Source organism: Mytilus galloprovincialis, chromosome 2 (genome assembly GCF_965363235.1).
Source record: "Mytilus galloprovincialis chromosome 2, xbMytGall1.hap1.1, whole genome shotgun sequence".
Taxonomy (NCBI): Eukaryota; Metazoa; Mollusca; class Bivalvia; order Mytilida; family Mytilidae; genus Mytilus; species Mytilus galloprovincialis.
Window position 1 is genome coordinate 109,969,752 of NC_134839.1, and position 18,888 is coordinate 109,988,639.

Genomic DNA, 18,888 nt, shown 5'->3' on the forward strand with positions numbered 1-18,888 from the left:
TACATTACTTGTACATCCTTAGTTAGAACTAAATAACAAATATAGATATCAGTGACTTACATTACTTGTACATCCTTAGTTAGAACTAAATAACACATGTAGATATCAGTGACTTACATTACTTGTACATCCTTAGTTAGAACTAAATAACAAATATAGATATCAGTGACTTACATTACTTGCACATCCTTTGTTATAGTTAGAGTCTCTGTCTTTCCTAGAAAATAAATAACCACATTTGTCACATTTGTGCTGTTAACATATTCATCATCACTAGAGCAGACAGCTATATCTTAGATTTAATCATCATCAACTATCCTAGTTTGTAGTAGTTTATTTTTAAAGGTAATACAGTGACAACTATGTGTTGATTAAAGTTAAAGATTCCTTTCACTGAAAAAATTTATGATTCAATAAAATGTGTAAAAGGTAAATAACATTTCTGTTCACTTTACAGTTTTGATGTGGGGAAAAAAATCCATTTCAACAAATTGTTCTCCATATTGATTACATTTGACCAATATAATTTATTTTCCCCTTTGACAAGAGAAACTGAAACAATATTTGAGTCAATGTAACATCTAACTAAATTTACCCCATTGATAGCTGATCAGGATCAAGGATCTTATTCTTCCTTCAAATCCAAACTTCAGAATAAATTTACAGAAGTCCAACTCTACAAACGCCCTGAACGATTTGGCATAACTAAAATCAGCAATGCTCAGTGATATATCTGTACAGGCATCTAACCGTAGACAGTCATTGGATACATAGTAATACAGATGGTCGTTAAGCCAACTATTAGTGATATCTGGCAATGATAGTTCTCTCCCCATTGTTTCACATCCTACAATTTATAACATATGTATATTATACGAGTAAACATGTATTTACACTATGAGGTACGAAATGATAGATGCATTTGGCACATAGGACATGAAATGGTTTTGATCTTGGGTATGAAATGGTAAGTGTTAGGTATAAAACGGTAATTTTGGGTACGAAATGGCAGAAGTACGAAAAGGTCAAGGTACCAAATGAATTTCTCCCAAATATACAAGGTTTTGTTTTATTTGCAATTGAATGGAGATAAACATATTGTATTTTATGTTAATTCTACATAAAACTTTTTTTTCTTCAAAATTACTCATTTGAAAAAAATAGCTTCAAACGATGCTTATTTGTAAGTTCACCTAATATGAAGGCAATAATAGTATATATTGTCTTAAGCTGCATGAGGTATTGGATAAAAGAAGATTAAGTACTGTTTAGGGTAACAACTGGTACTCAAAAAACTCAATGATAAAACTGGAAAGCTGTCTTTCCATTATCATGAATATTATGACCTACCAAATTAGACTATTTACTGGGTTTGTTATAACATGAGCAACAGGACGGGTGCAACATGTGGAGCAGGATCTGCTTACCCTTCCAGAGCACCTGAGATCACACCAAGTTTTTGATGGGGTTTGTGTTGGTTGCTAAGTCTTCAGTTTTCTATGTTGTGTTTTGTGTACAATTATTTGTCTGTTTGTCTCTTTCAGTTTTAGCTTTGGCGTTGTCAGTTTGTTTTCGATTTATGAGATTGACTGTTGCTTTGGTATCTTTTGCCCTTCTTTTATGAACAATTTTATACAAAATACAACAAATAAGGCTGGTCTCTGTAAAAAATTCAGATTTCTGTAAAAATACCAACAAAAAAAGCATAAATACAGAAAATGATGGCCCAATATTTCCAACTGAAATGTGTTTTCTTAAGAATGTTAAAAAGATATAATAAAACCTAATCTTCAATAGACATATAAGTAGTCATACTTCTATCATCAGCCTCCAACCTTTCAGCAAGTTCCTGATTGGAGCCAGTGGTATTTAGACCTCTATCAGTTAAAGTGTTTGTAAGTTGAAATGATGACATCTTATCTGGTCGTAAACATGGTCCTGTAGACTGCAAGATATCCTGAAATAAGAGTTAATAATGAGTTACAGAAAGTTTGAATCACTTTATCAAAACATAGCAAGGCACTCAAAATAAATATCAACATAATTTATCATTTAATTATCTAGATTAACAAGAATGTGTCCCCAGTACACAAATGCCCCACTCGCACTATCATTTTATATGTTCAGTGGACCGTGAAATTGGGGTAAACCCTCTAATTTGGCATTAAAATTAAAAGGATCATATCATAGGGAACATGTATACTAAGTTTGAAGTCGATTGGACTTCAACTTCATCAAAAACTACCTTGACCAAAAACTTTAACCTGAAGCGGGACAGACGGACGGACGAACGAACGGACGGACGGACGGACGAACGAACGAACGGACGAACGGACGCACAGACCAGAAAACATAATGCCCCTCTACTATCGTAGGTGGGGCATAAAAAGTAAAATGAAGTCTTTTTTTTTCTAAAAGGACGACACCTGGTATCATGGAGGGGGTGAATTATTAAATCCAAAATCTTAATATAGTTGTAACCAGAATTCTCAAATAATGATAACAATGATATATTGTGATATTGCTTTTAGAAGGGTACCTATACTCATACAGAAATCATGGGAAAGTGACTTCAACCAAAACTACCCCAATTTTCCATTGATAACCACAATGTAGCTTTAAAAAATGGTTAGTGTTTAAATAACAAGGTAAGGATACATTCAATTTAGTACATTCTGACATTTCCCCCTTTAAATACCTCAGGTAAACCAAGAGCTTCTAACAGTTTCCCCTTTAGTAGCTGTTTTCCTTCTTCTAGTTTCTTTATTGCTGCTTCTTTAATTGTACTTTTTATTGAGTCAAAGCTTAGATATGCCTTATAATCAATGTTCCAAGCTGAAATCAAATATTATAATTAAATCCAGTGACTTGGATTATAAACAAAAATCACTTTCATATCAGCAGCCATTACGTAAAAACCCAGAAGAACTTTCCTCAAGCCTACATCAGTTTTCATCAAAACTATCAAATACTGCAATCACTTTCTATTTACCTTTCATAACAAGCCTTAAATAAGAAGATTTTTATGAAAAGTATTTGTATATCATGTCTATAATAAATTTTACATTCAGTCGTGAGTTTTTAATAGAATTATTGCATAAATTGATGAAGAGACTAATCCTAAAGTATTAAAGGCTTCTTTTTGTAACTTCATTGGGGTGTAAAAGCATTGACTGAAGTACATTTTGTATGAAGCACAGAAGGGCTTCATTCTAAAAATGTGTGCACGGTCAATGCTTTAACAACCCTATGAAGTTACAAAAAGAAGCATTTAATACTTATAATTACATTTTTTTTTTGAAAACACAATTTCTATCAAGTTTTTCTTTAGCTTACCTGTGCACTTTATTGTGGGACCTGGTGTCATCATAAATGATAAATTTCATTGTGTAATGAATTTTATTAAGGAATAATGCAAGATTGCAGTTTGCAATCAAAATAACTTATTATAATGAAACATACATCTAATGTAATTATATACATATACAGGAACCTGTTGTTCAGTGGTTGTCATTTGTTAATGTGCTTCATAAGTGTTCCTCATTCTTTAATTTCTCAGATAAGACCGTTGGTTTTTACTTTTAAATGGTTTTACACATGTCATTTTGTGGTTGGTTATAGTTTGCTGTTCAGTGTGAGCCAAGGCTCTTTTTAAAGGCAATACTTTGACATATAATTGTTTACTCTTTACACATTGTGACTTGGATGGAGAGTTGTCTCATTGGCATTCAAACCACATCTTCTTATAAGTTTTCTATATAAACCTATAATTCAATGAGAACTTACCAAAACTACAATCCAATGTCTGAATAACAAGCTGGGGTAGGGTTTTATGTAGATCATCATATATTGTATGTAGGTAATAGTTTGGTAGAGAGTATGATATGTCCTTCAGTAACTGTTCATCTATGCCAGATCCAATACCTACAGTCACTATTCTTATGTTAGCATTTTTACAAGCAGCAGCTTCTGTCACTACTGGATTAGCTCCCTTGTTATTTTTACCATCTGTTAAGAGGACAAGGTAATTCTGTGCATCGGAGCGATCACCCTTATTACTAACAAACATCTCCTCACATGCATATCTGAAAGCATCAGCTATATCTGTATAGGAGCCTTTCTTGTAAACAGCACTGGAAAATGTCTCCTTGATTGCTGTACTGCTGTACTGGGAGTTTAGATCTAATAGTGATCTGGAAGTACCTGTCCCGGCAAAAAGTGTGACCCCAATCCTGACTAAATCTTCACCGACAGCAAGTTTATCCACAGTGTTTGATAAAGCTGTCATGGTGGACTTGAAATTGCTTTCTCCAACACTTCCAGATTCATCAACTACAAATACTACATCTACAGGTACAACAACCTGGCAGTCTGAAATACATCAAAAGTTATAAAACAGAGGAAACTTTTACAGAATAAAAAGATTATAAGACCTGTCAATAACCCATTCTTTAAAAGTACATAAACAAATCAGCATTTTCTAAATTTAAAAAGTCTGAGAGCTAAAGTTTGAGAATTTGAGGAAAAGAAGAAATGATAGGGCAAAAGTGTTCAAAACTTGACAGTGGTTTATCAGGTATTATGAGTGTTTGTAAAACAAAGAGTTAACTTTTATATATTCATGTACAATGCAAGACCATACAAGACATATTCTCAATTGAGGCCCTCACTATATCATATAATGTCCATGACACTTCAAGTATTATGTGTTGGCTGGCAAATTTTTAAATTTATCTTTGGGAAGTTTATTTTAAATATAAACAAACCAATTGTGTATATGGGACATTATAGAAGAGCAATGAGGTTAATGATTGTTCTACCTTGTGGCCATGTTATAGATCCATCAGTTTTACATATAGGCAGAGGTAATACAGCATTGGCTAACAAACTGAATTCTGCCAAACAATTACTGGTATCCTCACGTTGACATAATCCCAGTGTAACAGATGCCAATAATCCAGTATCTGTCTTCTGTATATCATATCTATGTAAATAACAAGACATGCTCTATTATATGCATGTATATGGAACTGCTTAAAAATGTTTCTACATTTAATAATAAAATAACTTACTAATTACTATTACTTAAGAAATAATTCATCAAAGCCATAGTTTGTTGGAAATTTACACATAGCCTGGGCCTTGATATTCAAATTTTATTCTGAGCGTTAGCGAGGGATCAAATTAACAAATATCGCAGTCCAGGACATGTGTAAATTTCCAACAATCTATGGCTTCTATGAATTATTTCGATTCTAATAGGACTAGGACAAATACGGTCATTAAAAAACTGAAGCGAGAGTGAGTATGCTGTGTGTGTGGCTGTTCTTTTTTTCTCCCCGTTAGATAAAGCTCAAGCATTCTAATAAATATATAACTTGCATGGATTATTTCTTGAATAACTGCTATAGTCGCCGTCAGCTGAAATTCGTAGCGGTTATCGGTAAAAATAATCTAAACTATCAATCGTGTTCACTCAAGATATAGTTTTTCACATTCCATTCATAAATCGCAAAAAGAAAAACCACTACTGACCTACCTTTTAAGTGATCGCACTGTAATAATCCTGACTTTCACTTTTTCATAGACGATTTTGAATGGTGGAATCAGCCATTGTTTTTACCGGAAGTGTTTCCGTGGAGTTCAATTTCATAAAATTTGCATAAAGCGCGGGAAACCTTATCACATCAATGAAAAGAACATTTCAGGAAACTGCGTACAGTGACGAATGTCATATGTAAACAAATGATCCTCATTGAAACGAAGATGGCGGAATTACAATGGAAAATATTCTGGAAAATGTGAAGGTCAGGATTATTACAGTGTGATCACTTAAAAGGTAGGTCAGTAGTGGTTTTTCTTTTGCAATTTATGAATGGAATGTGAAAAACTATATCTCGAGTGAACGCGATTGATAGTTTAGATTATTTTTACCTATAACCGCTACGAATTTCAGCTGACGGCGACTATAGAAAACAAGAGGCTCTCAAGAGCCTGAATCGCTCACCTTAATTCTTTTGGTTAAATCTCTCATCAATGATTATTTTGGCTTTTCAATTTATTTAAATGTTTTTTGGATCGTCCAATTTTCTTCAAAAGCCAAAAAAAATAATCATTTTCTCCTATGTTCTATTTTAGCCATAGGAGCTATGTTTCTTGACATACAAGGAAATAAAATATAAAATTTATACTAGATACTCTGAAACTCATTTAGCCTAAGTTTGGCTGAAATTGATACAGCAGTTTCAAAGGAGAAGATTTTTTAAAGTAAGTCAACATGATGAACAAATTGTGAAAAAAGTCTTTAAAGGGCAATAACTCCTTAAGGGGTCAATTGACAATTTTGGTCAAATTGACTTAATTGAAGATCTTACTTTGTTGAACATTATTGCTGTTTACAGTTTATTTCTATCTATAATTATATTCAAGATAATAAACAAAAACAGCAAAATTTCCTTAAAATTATCAATTCAGGGGCAGCAACCCAACAACAGGTTGTCTGATTCATCTGAAAATTTCAGGGCAGATAGATCTTGACCTGATAAACAATATTACCCAACATCAGATTTGCTCTAAATGCTTTGGTTTTTGAGTTATAAGCCAAAAACTGCATTTGACCCCTATGTTCTATTTTTAGCAATGGCGACCATGTTTGTTGATAGATCATAACTTCGGATACAATTTACAAACTAGATACCCTAAGGAACATTCAGTTAAAGTTTGGAAGTATTTGGCCCAGTAGTTTCAGAGGAGAAGATTTTTGTAAAAGATTACTAAGATTTACGAAAAATGGTTAAAAATTGACTATAAAGGGCTATAACTCCTAAAGGGGTCAACTGACCATTTCCGTCATGTTGAAATATTTGTAAATCTTAATTTGCTGAACATTATTGCTGTTTACAGTTTATCTCTATCTATAATAATATTCAAGATAATAACCAAAAACAGCAAAATTTCTTTAAAATTACCAATTCAGGGGCAGTAACCCAACAACAGGTTGTCTGATTCATCTGAAAATTTCAGGACAGATAGATCTTGACCTGATAAACATATTATCCCCATGTCAGATTTGCTCTAAATGCTTTGGTTTTTGAGTTATAAGCCAAAAACTGCATTTGACCCCTATGTTCTATTTTTAGCAATGGCGACCATGTTTGTTGATAGATCATAACTTCGGATACAATTTACAAACTAGATACCCTAAGGAACATTCAGTTAAAGTTTGAAAGTATTTGGCCCAGTAGTTTCAGAGGAGAAGATTTTTGTAAAAGATTACTAAGATTTACGAAAAATGGTTAAAAATTGACTATTAAGGGCAATAACTCCTAAAGGGGTCAACTGACCATTTTCGTCATGTTGACTTATTTGTAAATCTTACTTTGCTGAACATTATTCCTGTTTACAGTTTATCTCTATCTATAATAATATTCAAGATAATAACCAAAAACAGCAAAATTTCCTTAAAATTACCAATTCAGGGGCAGCAACCCAACAACGGGTTGTCTGATTCATCTGAAAATTTCAGGGCAGATAGATCTTGACCTGATAAACAATATTACCCCTTGTCAGATTTGCTCTAAATGCTTTGGTTTTTGAGTTATAAGCCAAAAACTGCATTTGACCCCTATGTTCTATTTTTAGCAATGGCGACCATGTTTGTTGATAGATAAATAATCTATTTAATTCTGTAAATTCTCCAACCCAACATTAGCCATTTTTAAATTACATGTTTTTCTCGTAAGCTACCGTCAAATTCAAAGTAGAAATTTCATGACTAAGGAGTCGCCATGTTGAATATGCGAACAATGCAGTACAATAAAAAATTGAACAAAACCTACCTCAAATTAATTTAGATAAAATATTATACAAATTTGGATTGCTCATGTAACAGAAAAATTTGAACTCTAGCATTTTCAATTGTATAACGTCATGTTTTCAAATGACTTAAATGCACCAAAATCAGTAATAGACTTTCACGGAATTTTTATTTATTTTTATTTGTTTTCTTCAAGCTCTAGTGCATCACTTCTTTTTATTATGCATCTAACTAAGAATACAGGCTATTTTTCTTTTTTTAACTGCAATTTTTAAAACAATAAAATTGGCAAAGGGTTTGCATATAGGTTCCAATACATGTGGATCATGTGGGAAGTATATTATAATAGCCATTACTATACCTGTATATCTCTGAGTCTGCGTTAAGTATAGATATATCGAGAGTTTTATCACAGTGTTGTTTACAAAGTGAAAGAAGCACGTCATATTAGAATTACAGTCTAATACTGGATATACTTTAATCTTCAGTCTATTTCAAGACGTATTTATAAAATCAAAAGATGTCGCCCAGATACCATGAGTCATTCTTCTGTCAAGTGTTTTAAAACTATAGTTTAAATAATTGGAGAATGATGTCCTTGTTTGCATATAACATATAAAAGAGACAGAACTCCAGAATGGTAAATTTTAGGTGGCACCACCTAAATTTGAAATTGACCTGTGTTTTGTGGTAATAAGTATTCTGTGTAAATGTCATAACATTTAGATGAGGCAAACTTAAGATAATGAACAGAAACAAAAAAAATAACTATTTTTCAATTTGTAAAGGGGAATAACAAATGACACCAATTAATTCAATCTTGACCTGTGTTTTGTGGTAATAAGCATTGTGTATAAATGTCATAACATTTAGATGAGGCAAACTTAACATAACGAACAGAAACATAAAAAAATCAACTATTTCTTCCATCTGTAAAGGGAAATAACTCTTAAACTGTTAAAATGACACCAATATATTCAATCATGATCTGTTTTTTGTGGTAAAAAGCATTGTGTATTAGTTTCATAGCATCAGGCTGATTTTATATGTATTTCTAATTCCAATAAACTTTCAATGTAAAATTGAAACAACTGTACTTGATACCAAAAAAAAAAATAGTTATAATAATACTACTTTACTTACTTTAATACTCCATCTATTCCTCCCATGATGTCAAATTTTAAACCTGTATGTATTTCATCTGACAAACCTGTATAATAAAGAAACTTGTATGTATTTCATCCTACAATCCTGTATAAAATAGAAACCTGTATGTATTTCATCTGACAATCCTGTATAAAATAGAAACCTGTATGTATTTCATCTGACAATCCTGTATAAAATAGAAACCTGTATGTATTTCATCTGACAATCCTGTATAAAATAGAAACTTGTATGTATTTCATCTGACAATCCTGTATAAAATAGAAACCTGTATGTATTTCATCTGACAATCCTGTATAAAATAGAAACTTGTACGTATTTCATCTGACAATCCTGTATAAAATAGAAACCTGTATGTATTTCATCTGACAATCCTGTATAAAATAGAAACCTGTACGTATTTCATCTGACAATCCTGTATAAAATAGAAACTTGTACGTATTTCATCTGACAATCCTGTATAAAATAGAAACCTGTATGTATTTCATCCGACAATCCTGTATAAAATAGAAACCTGTATGTATTTCATCCGACAATCCTGTATAAAATAGAAACCTGTATGTATTTCATCTGACAATCCTGTATAAAATAGAAACTTGTATGTATTTCATCTGACAATCCTGTATAAAATAGAAACCTGTATGTATTTCATCCGACAATCCTGTATAAAATAGAAACCTGTATGTATTTCATCTGACAATCCTGTATAAAATAGAAACTTGTATGTATTTCATCTGACAATCCTGTATAAAATAGAAACCTGTATGTATTTCATCCGACAATCCTGTATAAAATAGAAACCTGTATGTATTTCATGTGACAAACCTGTATAAATTAAATAAGTTATTACATTCAAATTAATTGTTTTATATTAATTTTTGTTCAACATTTTTAAACACTTTTAAAAATAAAATGAGCATTATAACAATACAGTAAACTCCAGTCAATCGGATACCCAAAATGTCAGCTAAAAATATCCCATTGTCCGATATATTCAATTAGCCGATGAACGTATATTCCTCCAAGTTTGTTTTTTTAATTGACAGACACAACCAGGAGATACATTGTACCAATAGCTATTATAGCTTTATTATATTTATTATTTAATATATCCGATTTAATTTGGCTGAAATGTATAGGAAATGGTTCGGTGTTTTGAAATAACATTACAATAGCCAATATATTTGTTTTTATCGATATCAGATTAGGTGGAGTCTACTTAAGTAGAATTATTTTTGATAAATGTGAATTTTTCAAAATTTGTATATTTGTTAACATTGAACATAATCTAAAATATTTATAGATTTTACACTTCTTTTCAGAGGAGATAAATCAGACCAAATAATCAAATAATTTTTAAAAATCATATTTTACTATTCAGGGGGGATAAGTGATGTAAAAAAAATATATTTCTTGACAATTGACGGCTCCAGCAGACACAAAATGTCATGAAACAATATGACAATGTCTTCTAGGATCTTATTTGTATTGTCAACTTCAAGGTATATATTCTTTGGTGTTCAAGTAAATAAAGATATAAATTACCATCATATCCCATATCAAACTTGAGTGTATAGTTATGGTCTCCTATCCCAAAACTAAACTGGTACTGACAAGGATCATATCTGGCGTAGGCTTTAATGGTGTACAGGAACATAAGGAACTTAACATTCATACAACACTCCAGACCTAGACACATGGAGTCATAGGTACAGTACATATTGTCTGGTGTTGTTATATACATCCATGGACACCCTGTAATATACAATACATATAAGATTGGTACAGTGAATATTTTGGTTATTTGCATAGTCTTTTAATAGAAATTACATAGATATTAATGGAAATCCCCAATAAGAAAAAGAGCTATGATCCATACACATTGACCTTGATAGTTTCCTTTTCCTGCAAAGATTAAATAAATATTGTCATACCAATTTAAGAATAAATAAACACATTTTTTGTAAATTCTTTATGCATAATACGATTAAATACCATATGCAAGGAAATTTTTTTAAAAGAAGTTTGAGAATGATATTACTTTTGTCAGGTGTTGTGAGTCTGGTGATCATCTGTTCTCTCGATCCATCACTTGATTTACCACGCTCCAACAGTTCTTGTTTAAGCTGATCATCTGTTGCCTGTGCTGGATTTAGACATGGTTTGTTATCTATCAGTTTCTGAAATAGTCAAGTATCTTTGGAATATACTCTTAACCAACTTCAAATTGTGAGAGATTTATTATTGCCAGTGGAAAAATAATGTGAATATTAATTGCTGTCAACATGTATATCTTGGATATTTCCTTATTTCACAAAAAGTAAATTTGAAAATCATGAAAAGTACCTAATGCGAAATAAAGTATCTGTGAAAATAAGTTTGACCTTCACATATAAATGGTAACAAAATTAGTTACAGGTTAATTTCTATGATAGTATGGGAATATAATTTCATCATGAATTCATTAAGAGGTTAAGAGAAAATGTTGTTGATATACAATTTTTCATTTAAGCATATATCTGTTCTATGCTGTAAGTCTATAAGTTTTACTACGGAAAATTTACCTTTATTGACTTGAGAACATCAGCTAACTTTTGTTTACTGTCTGTCATGCCAAGTTTATCCAGAAATTCTATAATATCTCCTAACTTTAATTTTTTCAATGAAAATCTTTTCATGAAACTGTCAGCTTTCTTTAGAAGAGTAGAAAACATATCTATAATAAAATAAGAATATTTTATTAAATAGTCCATAAAAACTTGATCTTCTCTGTAGCAGGTGTTATCCTGCAAAAACAATCTTCTTATTTTGTAATTATTTTCTTTAAATTTTGGGTTCAAATGAAAGTACTGTTACATATTTATTATTAGGCATATTACGGCATACACTTAATACCTAAATAAATACCTCAAATATTTTATACAAAACATAGTATGCATATTTATAATACTAATAAAACTTCTATACTAATTCGTAATACAAGAGTGCACACGCTGAAATGTCTCGCCTTCTATACTAATCATTGATATTATGTTGATAGTCCTAAGTATAAAGTTAAGCATTATAACAACTGTCACATAAACTTAACATTAACCAAGACAACTAAACAAAGACCAATGAACCTTGAAAATGAGGTCAAGGTCAGATGAACCATGCCAGGCAGACATGTACAGCTAACAATGCTTCTATACAACATATATAGTTGACCTATTACTAATAGTTTAAGAAAAATAGACCAAAACACAAAAACTTAACATTGTGCAATGAACCGTGAAAATGAGGTCACGGTCAAATAAAACCTGCGCGACTGACATAAAGATCATAAAATATTTCCATACACCAAATATAGTTGACCTATAGCATAGAGTATTAGATAAAAAGACCAAAACTCAAAAACTTAACATTGACCACTGAACCATGAAAATGAGGTCAAGGTCACATGACATCTGCCCGCTAGACATGTACACCTTACAATCATTCCATACAACAAATATAGTATACCTACTGCATATAGTATGAGAAAAACAGACCAAAACACAAAAATTTAACTATAACCACTGAACCATGAAAATGAGGTCAAGGTCAGATGACACCTGCCAGTTGGACATGTACACCTTACAGTCTTTCCATACACCGAATATACTAGCCCTATTGCTTATAGTATCTGAGATATGGACTTGACCACCAAAACTTAACCTTGTTCACTGATCCATGAAATGAGGTCGAGGTCAAGTGAAAACTGTCTGACAGACATGAAGACCTTGCAAGGTACGCACATATGAAATATAGTTATCCTATTACTTATAATAAGAGAGAATTCAACATTACAAAAAATTTGAACTTTTTTTTCAAGTGGTCACTGAACCATGAAAATGAGGTCAAGGAAATTGGACATGTGACTGACGGAAACTTCGTAACATGAGGCATCTATATACAAAGTATGAAGCATCCAGGTCTTCCACCTTCTAAAATATAAAGCTTTTAAGAAGTTAGCTAACACCGCCGCCGCCGGATCACTATCCCTATGTCGAGCTTTCTGCAACAAAAGTTGCAGGCTCGACAATAATGTACTGTAAATTATTGCTCAATAATGATACCCCACTACAAGTTTTTGTTTAACAGGCAGTTGATTATAAGCAAGGAATGTTTAAAACCATCGAATGGCAAACCATGCTCACATGAAGCTTAAAGTAAAACTTAAATTTAGGATGCTCTGATTTGTAGTGACAGACAGAAGGAAGGAGGAATGAAAAAACACAGTGGTAAACCAGTTTTTTTATATCGATTTTTTTTAATTGTATCTTAATTATATAAATATAACATTATATTTTACAATTTGCACACAGAATCTTTTGGTATTTTCAGCAAATTGAAACTACAGGTTCTCAAGAGCCTGTGTCCCTCATCTGACTCTACTTGGGTTCTTGAAATCATATAAAAATCACAACAGATACTTAAATAATGATTGAGGCCAAATTTGGTTTAATATATATATTGGCCCAATAATTTAATAATAAATCCTGGTGGCCATCTTGAATGGTAAATCAGCAACAAAGTAGCAACACTTCATCAGCCTCTCATAAGGAACATTGATGACTTGTTTACTTTCATAGGAAACATTTATGCTATGTTTAATTTCATTCCATTCAGTAGTTCTCTTAAAGAAGACATTTGTATGTATTTCCCATAAGGTCCTACATTAAACTAATTCCTCTGACATGTTTATTTTCATAGGAAACATTCATACATTTGTATGTATTTCCCATAGGGTCCTATTCTTAACTAAGTCCCTGGTGTGGGCCATCTTGGATGATAGATAGCTACAAAGTAACAACACTTGGTCAGCGTCTAATAAGGAACATTTATGCTATGTTTGGTTTCATTACATTCAGTGGTTCTCTAAAAGAAGACATTTGTAATATTTCCCATATGGTCCTATATTAAACTAAATCCTCTGCTGGCAGCCATCTTGGATTATGGATCTGCTACAAAGTAACAACACTTGGTCAGCACCTCATAAGGAACATTCATGCTATGTTTGGTTACATTCCATTCAGTGGTTCTCTAGAAAAAGTTCAAAATGTAAAAAGTTAATGATGAGGACAAGGACGAGAACGACGGATGAAGGATGCCAAGTGATGAAAAAAGCTCATTTGGCCCTTCAGTCCAGGTGAGCTAAAAAAGAAGTTTAATATACCTTTTGCTCCAGACATTGATCCAGACAATGATCCTGAGGTTTGAACGTTAGAAAACATGCCACTTGGGTTACCTGAAATTATAAATTATCACTCAAAGACACAATGTCATTCATAAACAATTCTGTTGTCTGTCTTTGTAATGTAATTGCTATTGTATGTAATAGCATTGCTCTAGTAAATATTTTTTTGCTGTCCTTGTTTTATATCATTGATCTAGCACACCTTTATAAAAACATTTCTATCTTTGTATTGCTTTAGTACTCTTCTGTATTCTTCAACAGTTACCTTATTACAGTTAGTATGGTTTTGTTTTCTTATATATAATATTTTCTTCTTCTTAAAACTGCATTCTCTTTGAAATTAAATGTGAAGGCATCTAAAAAACAATCAAGGAAAGTTAAATTTTGATTTTCAATAATTGAAATTGTATAACTACAACCAACAGATGCATAATTTGACAGTGACAGAGCAGATGAAACAAACATGTCTATGCAAAACATGTACTTGATATTACTTTTTTAAACACTCATTTCATGAATGTTTATATAATCTAACTAATTAGCTGTTTACAAACTTTTAGCAGCCTGTATGTCTTCTCCCGGATCAGCTGCCATTGGGGGAGGGTCCACAGGATCTACATCACTGTTGGGCATATCCGGTGTAGTGTCTTCTTCGTCCTTCCCCTCATTCTTCACTATCAAACCAACTGCTTTCACTTCACCCTAACAAAAACAATGAAGACATAAATCTTCCATTGAATGCCTTAAAAAGCTGCAAATTTATTCAATTGAATCTATTCTCAAACAAAAAACTCTACACATCTCTTTGGGACTCAAATTTAACATTCAGCCACCTAATGGAAGTCATTCTAACTGGCAATTCAACATTGGACATGTTGATCCCAAACTCAATTGGTATTTTCTCAAAATGACCTCAATTTTAGTCACACAGACCTTAACAGTCAAAATTAAATTGTTCTGAAAATAATATTTTTGAATCATGTAATTTTTTTGTAAGAAACACAATACTCTCCTTTTCTACTATTCAAAGGAGTAGGGCCAAGAACCATAATAAACGACCCTTTAAAAGTATTTTTTTTCTAACTATAATTTCTATAGTTAATCTAATGGGTATGCATTGCTAAATGTATGATACTTAAAAGTATAAAACAAAAATTAAATATCAGCTTCGTATAAATATATATTAGCCTGAAATAGGAATAGATTTAATTTTTGTCTATTATCTAAGAAACTTGTCTATTTTTCCACCAATTTTCATGAATTATATATAATTAGTATGTGGTTCAACCCCTCGTTCGTTGAATTTTTTATTGAAAAATACTTTATCTTTTCTTCTGCAAATTTTATCTATAGTTCCACATCTTAAATGATCGATAAAAAAATTGTCTGAACTGAATATGAATATTTGACCTACTTTCCACACTAGCTTGTAATCATTACAAGATTCATAGTAAGGTTCAAAAACAAACATTCTGTCTTCCAGAAATCTAGTGGGATCAATATATCCTCCTCCTTTCTTCATTGTTAGATGAATGTGATTTGTACAGGGTGAGTTGGTAGCTGTTCCTATATCTACACCTGATGAAATCTGTAATCGAAAATTCACAAGTATGGAGTGTTATTACAACTTTATAGCAAAATTGTTCATGTGAAATAACTTCCTTAAAATCTTGTTTTTAGCAGAGCAGTCCAATGAAACTTTACAAGAGTCACAACAGACAAATAACCAGGACTTAAAGACTACAACTTCAACACAAATATCAAATAGTGACTAATAAAAAACAAATTTGACTAAAGAAGTCTTACTGTTACAGAAACCAATGTTCAAAATCAGAAAATATTAAACAAATTCAAATCTTATAAATTAGACATAAGCTAGTACACTTCTTAACAGATTAAGTGTAAGTTGCAACTTTGTGAATAAATTGGAAGATTTGATTTGATTTTTGATTTTTGGTGTTTTAATGCCACCTTTTAGCACCCCTATTTTGTGGCGGCCAGTTTTTATTGGTGGAGGAAGCCTGGAGTGCCTGGAGAAAACCACTGACCTTGGATAGAAAAACTGACAATCCTAGTCAATTAAGTTTGGAGTCGAGTGCACCTGCACGGGCGGGGATCGAAACTCACAAACTCAGTGTTGATGGGCTAGTTATTACAGTAGTAACTACTTAGACCACTGGAAGAAGCAACATTTCTGTTTCAAACAGTTTTGTATCTATAAATAGAACTATTGTATACAAACTGAGTTTTCTATGTAGTTCTCATCATTTGGATGAAGAATTGTTGACATTGGAGAGATGTTTGTTATATAAACTTCCATATCCTTCAGTGATCCACCAGTCGTCTTTATCAGGATTTCATTAGGTCTGTCAGTCAGCATCATATAGCCAGCAAAAGGGGCTACAATCTGAAAGAGAAAGGGTTTTTATCTTAAGTCTTATAGCCAGCAAAAGGGGCTACAATCTGAAAGAGAAAGGCGTTCTATCTTACATCATATAACCAGCAAAAGGGACTACAATCTGAAAGAGAAAGGGTTTTTATCTTAAGTCTTATAGCCAGCAAAAGGGGCTACAATCTGAAAGAGAAAGGGTTTTTATCTTAAGTCTTATAGCCAGCAAAAGGGGCTACAATCTGAAAGAGAAAGGCGTTATATCTTACATCATATAACCAGCAAAAGGGGCTACAATCTGAAAGAGAAAGGGTTTTTATCTTACATCATATAACCAGCAAAAGGGGCTACAATCTGAAAGAGAAAGGGTTTTTATCTTAAGTCTTATAGCCAGCAAAAGGGGCTACAATCTGAAAGAGAAAGGTGTTATATCTTACATCATATAACCAGCAAAAGGGGCTTCAATCTGAAAGAGAAAGGCGTTATATCTTACATTTATGTGCCTCTGCTAACTGATGGGGATGATTTTTAACCTTGCTTTATATTGAAACATTAATACATATGGAATAGGATCCCAGTTAGGGCAACCAGTCCGGTACCCACGAATGTAGTTCTTAAAAAAAATATATAACTTTTGTTATAAATTGTGTAGTGTTATTATTTCACTAGTTCTGTAACTGAATGTAGATTTATTTGAAAAGGTAGGCTTTCTAGTTTGAATTTCTGTAAAAATTTTGATTGATTTAAATGTAATCTGGCGTCAGTACATAGAGTAAATTGCCTAAATTCTAGCCTTTATTCTTTCCCGGAAGTAGACAGACTGACCCTGTTGTCAATAAAAACAAAATTTTGCAACAGAATGCCGGTCATGAGGCACTGAGATTGTACTTAGACCCTTCAAAATGAATGCCTAACATGAACCAGAAGTCCCAAGGTGGCTATCAAAATTATTTATTGAACAGGACCCTATGTATTTACTATGATTTTCAATGCGTTCCAATGGGGCAAATAATTGGGTCCCCGTTCCTGTCAGAGAGCATGTTTTGAACACTTCAATCTGCAATTGTAAGCTCATTTTTGAAGTTTCATGGATGAAATTTGGCTACAGGCTTCAAAATTCAACAAGGAAAGCAATGATGTAATTATTTTTAAAATTTGAATTAAACTTTTTAAATTAAATTGAAATTTAAATTTATGAAATTTAAAAAAAGTTTGTTTTTCAATTTAAAGTTTAAAAAAAGGGCACAGAAAGGTCATTTTGTCTGTATTATGTATTCCTACACTTGTAAGTTAAAATGGAGGGATTTTTGAAAAATATCAGCAAACAGTATTAGAAAGAGCCACAGGGAAAGAAATAATAAATGTGTTATATGGGATCAGGGGACAGTGAAAGATGGAAAATATGGGCTTATTTCTTTCTAGTATCTTATTTCTGGGACCTGAAAAAAGAAAAAAATCCCATAGTTTCAGTTTAAGGTCTTTTAATAAGTTTTTGATAAATTGTGGCTATTAAATAAATCATTTAAGTGCCACGGTTCAGCTATGAAAGTTGTGTGCGAATCCAGCTCACATTTATTTAGAGCCTCATCACACACATAACCACATATTATTGTGTAAACTCAGAAACACTTGCCAGGGACTCTCTAATTTTACATTTTTTGGAAGACATTTAAGGGGTAGGGCTATAATATAGCTTATTAAAGCAATTTAAACTGAAGTGTACAATAATTTAGACTCCCTTTTAAAGATTTTGATGGTCCTTAAAAGGACTGTTAATTTTATCTGTATCTATTTCAGCAGTAGATGAATGGGGCTATATCTTCCTTGGTTTTAGAACTTTTGAACATCAGCTTCTGGTTAAGGAAACACTTAGTGCTCTTTTAATACTTTCACTGTTTGAATTTCATTTTCATTAATGCTTCTTTCCTAAGTTTCATTTTTAAAAGTTCCTGCATTAATAACTTGTCTTTGTTATCTATATTCAGGTTGGTGAACTTGGACTAAAGTACATGGATCTCAGCCACCAACAGTTTCAGTGTCCACGAGAACACACATATGAACTAGTGGGACATTCATACCAGTTAAAAGTACAACAACGCACAGTAGCATTAAGCGGTCAGGAAGATCAAGGATTGCCCTCCACATCTGTTAAACTATAGGTGCTGTTTAACTGGTTTTAGCTACAAGTGAGAACTTCTCTGCATCTAGCCTCTTATATTGTATTTTAAATGAACTTAGCAGACTATTTGAAGACTGTGTCTCATATTTTATACCCTTGTTATGGGGTATGCTTGTTTTGCA

The 18,888-nt window shown here is 32.2% G+C and overlaps 1 protein-coding gene across 1 annotated transcript in view; it reads right to left on the reverse strand.

Moving 5' to 3' along the window:
- Positions 1 to 18,888, reverse strand: part of LOC143065355 (uncharacterized) — a 179,438-nt gene that overhangs the window by 145,726 nt on the left and 14,824 nt on the right. Inside the window, exons 10-24 of the mRNA XM_076238886.1 lie at positions 16,441 to 16,605; positions 15,613 to 15,786; positions 14,753 to 14,900; positions 14,178 to 14,249; positions 11,545 to 11,696; positions 11,022 to 11,160; positions 10,526 to 10,735; positions 9,741 to 9,764; positions 8,960 to 9,002; positions 4,821 to 4,984; positions 3,787 to 4,371; positions 2,699 to 2,835; positions 1,816 to 1,957; positions 596 to 847; positions 175 to 217 (exon numbers count right to left, since the gene is read on the reverse strand). Of these exons, the coding sequence (XP_076095001.1) occupies positions 175 to 217; positions 596 to 847; positions 1,816 to 1,957; positions 2,699 to 2,835; positions 3,787 to 4,371; positions 4,821 to 4,984; positions 8,960 to 9,002; positions 9,741 to 9,764; positions 10,526 to 10,735; positions 11,022 to 11,160; positions 11,545 to 11,696; positions 14,178 to 14,249; positions 14,753 to 14,900; positions 15,613 to 15,786; positions 16,441 to 16,605 (2,450 nt within the window). The remainder of the gene's footprint in view (positions 1 to 174; positions 218 to 595; positions 848 to 1,815; positions 1,958 to 2,698; positions 2,836 to 3,786; positions 4,372 to 4,820; positions 4,985 to 8,959; positions 9,003 to 9,740; positions 9,765 to 10,525; positions 10,736 to 11,021; positions 11,161 to 11,544; positions 11,697 to 14,177; positions 14,250 to 14,752; positions 14,901 to 15,612; positions 15,787 to 16,440; positions 16,606 to 18,888) is intronic.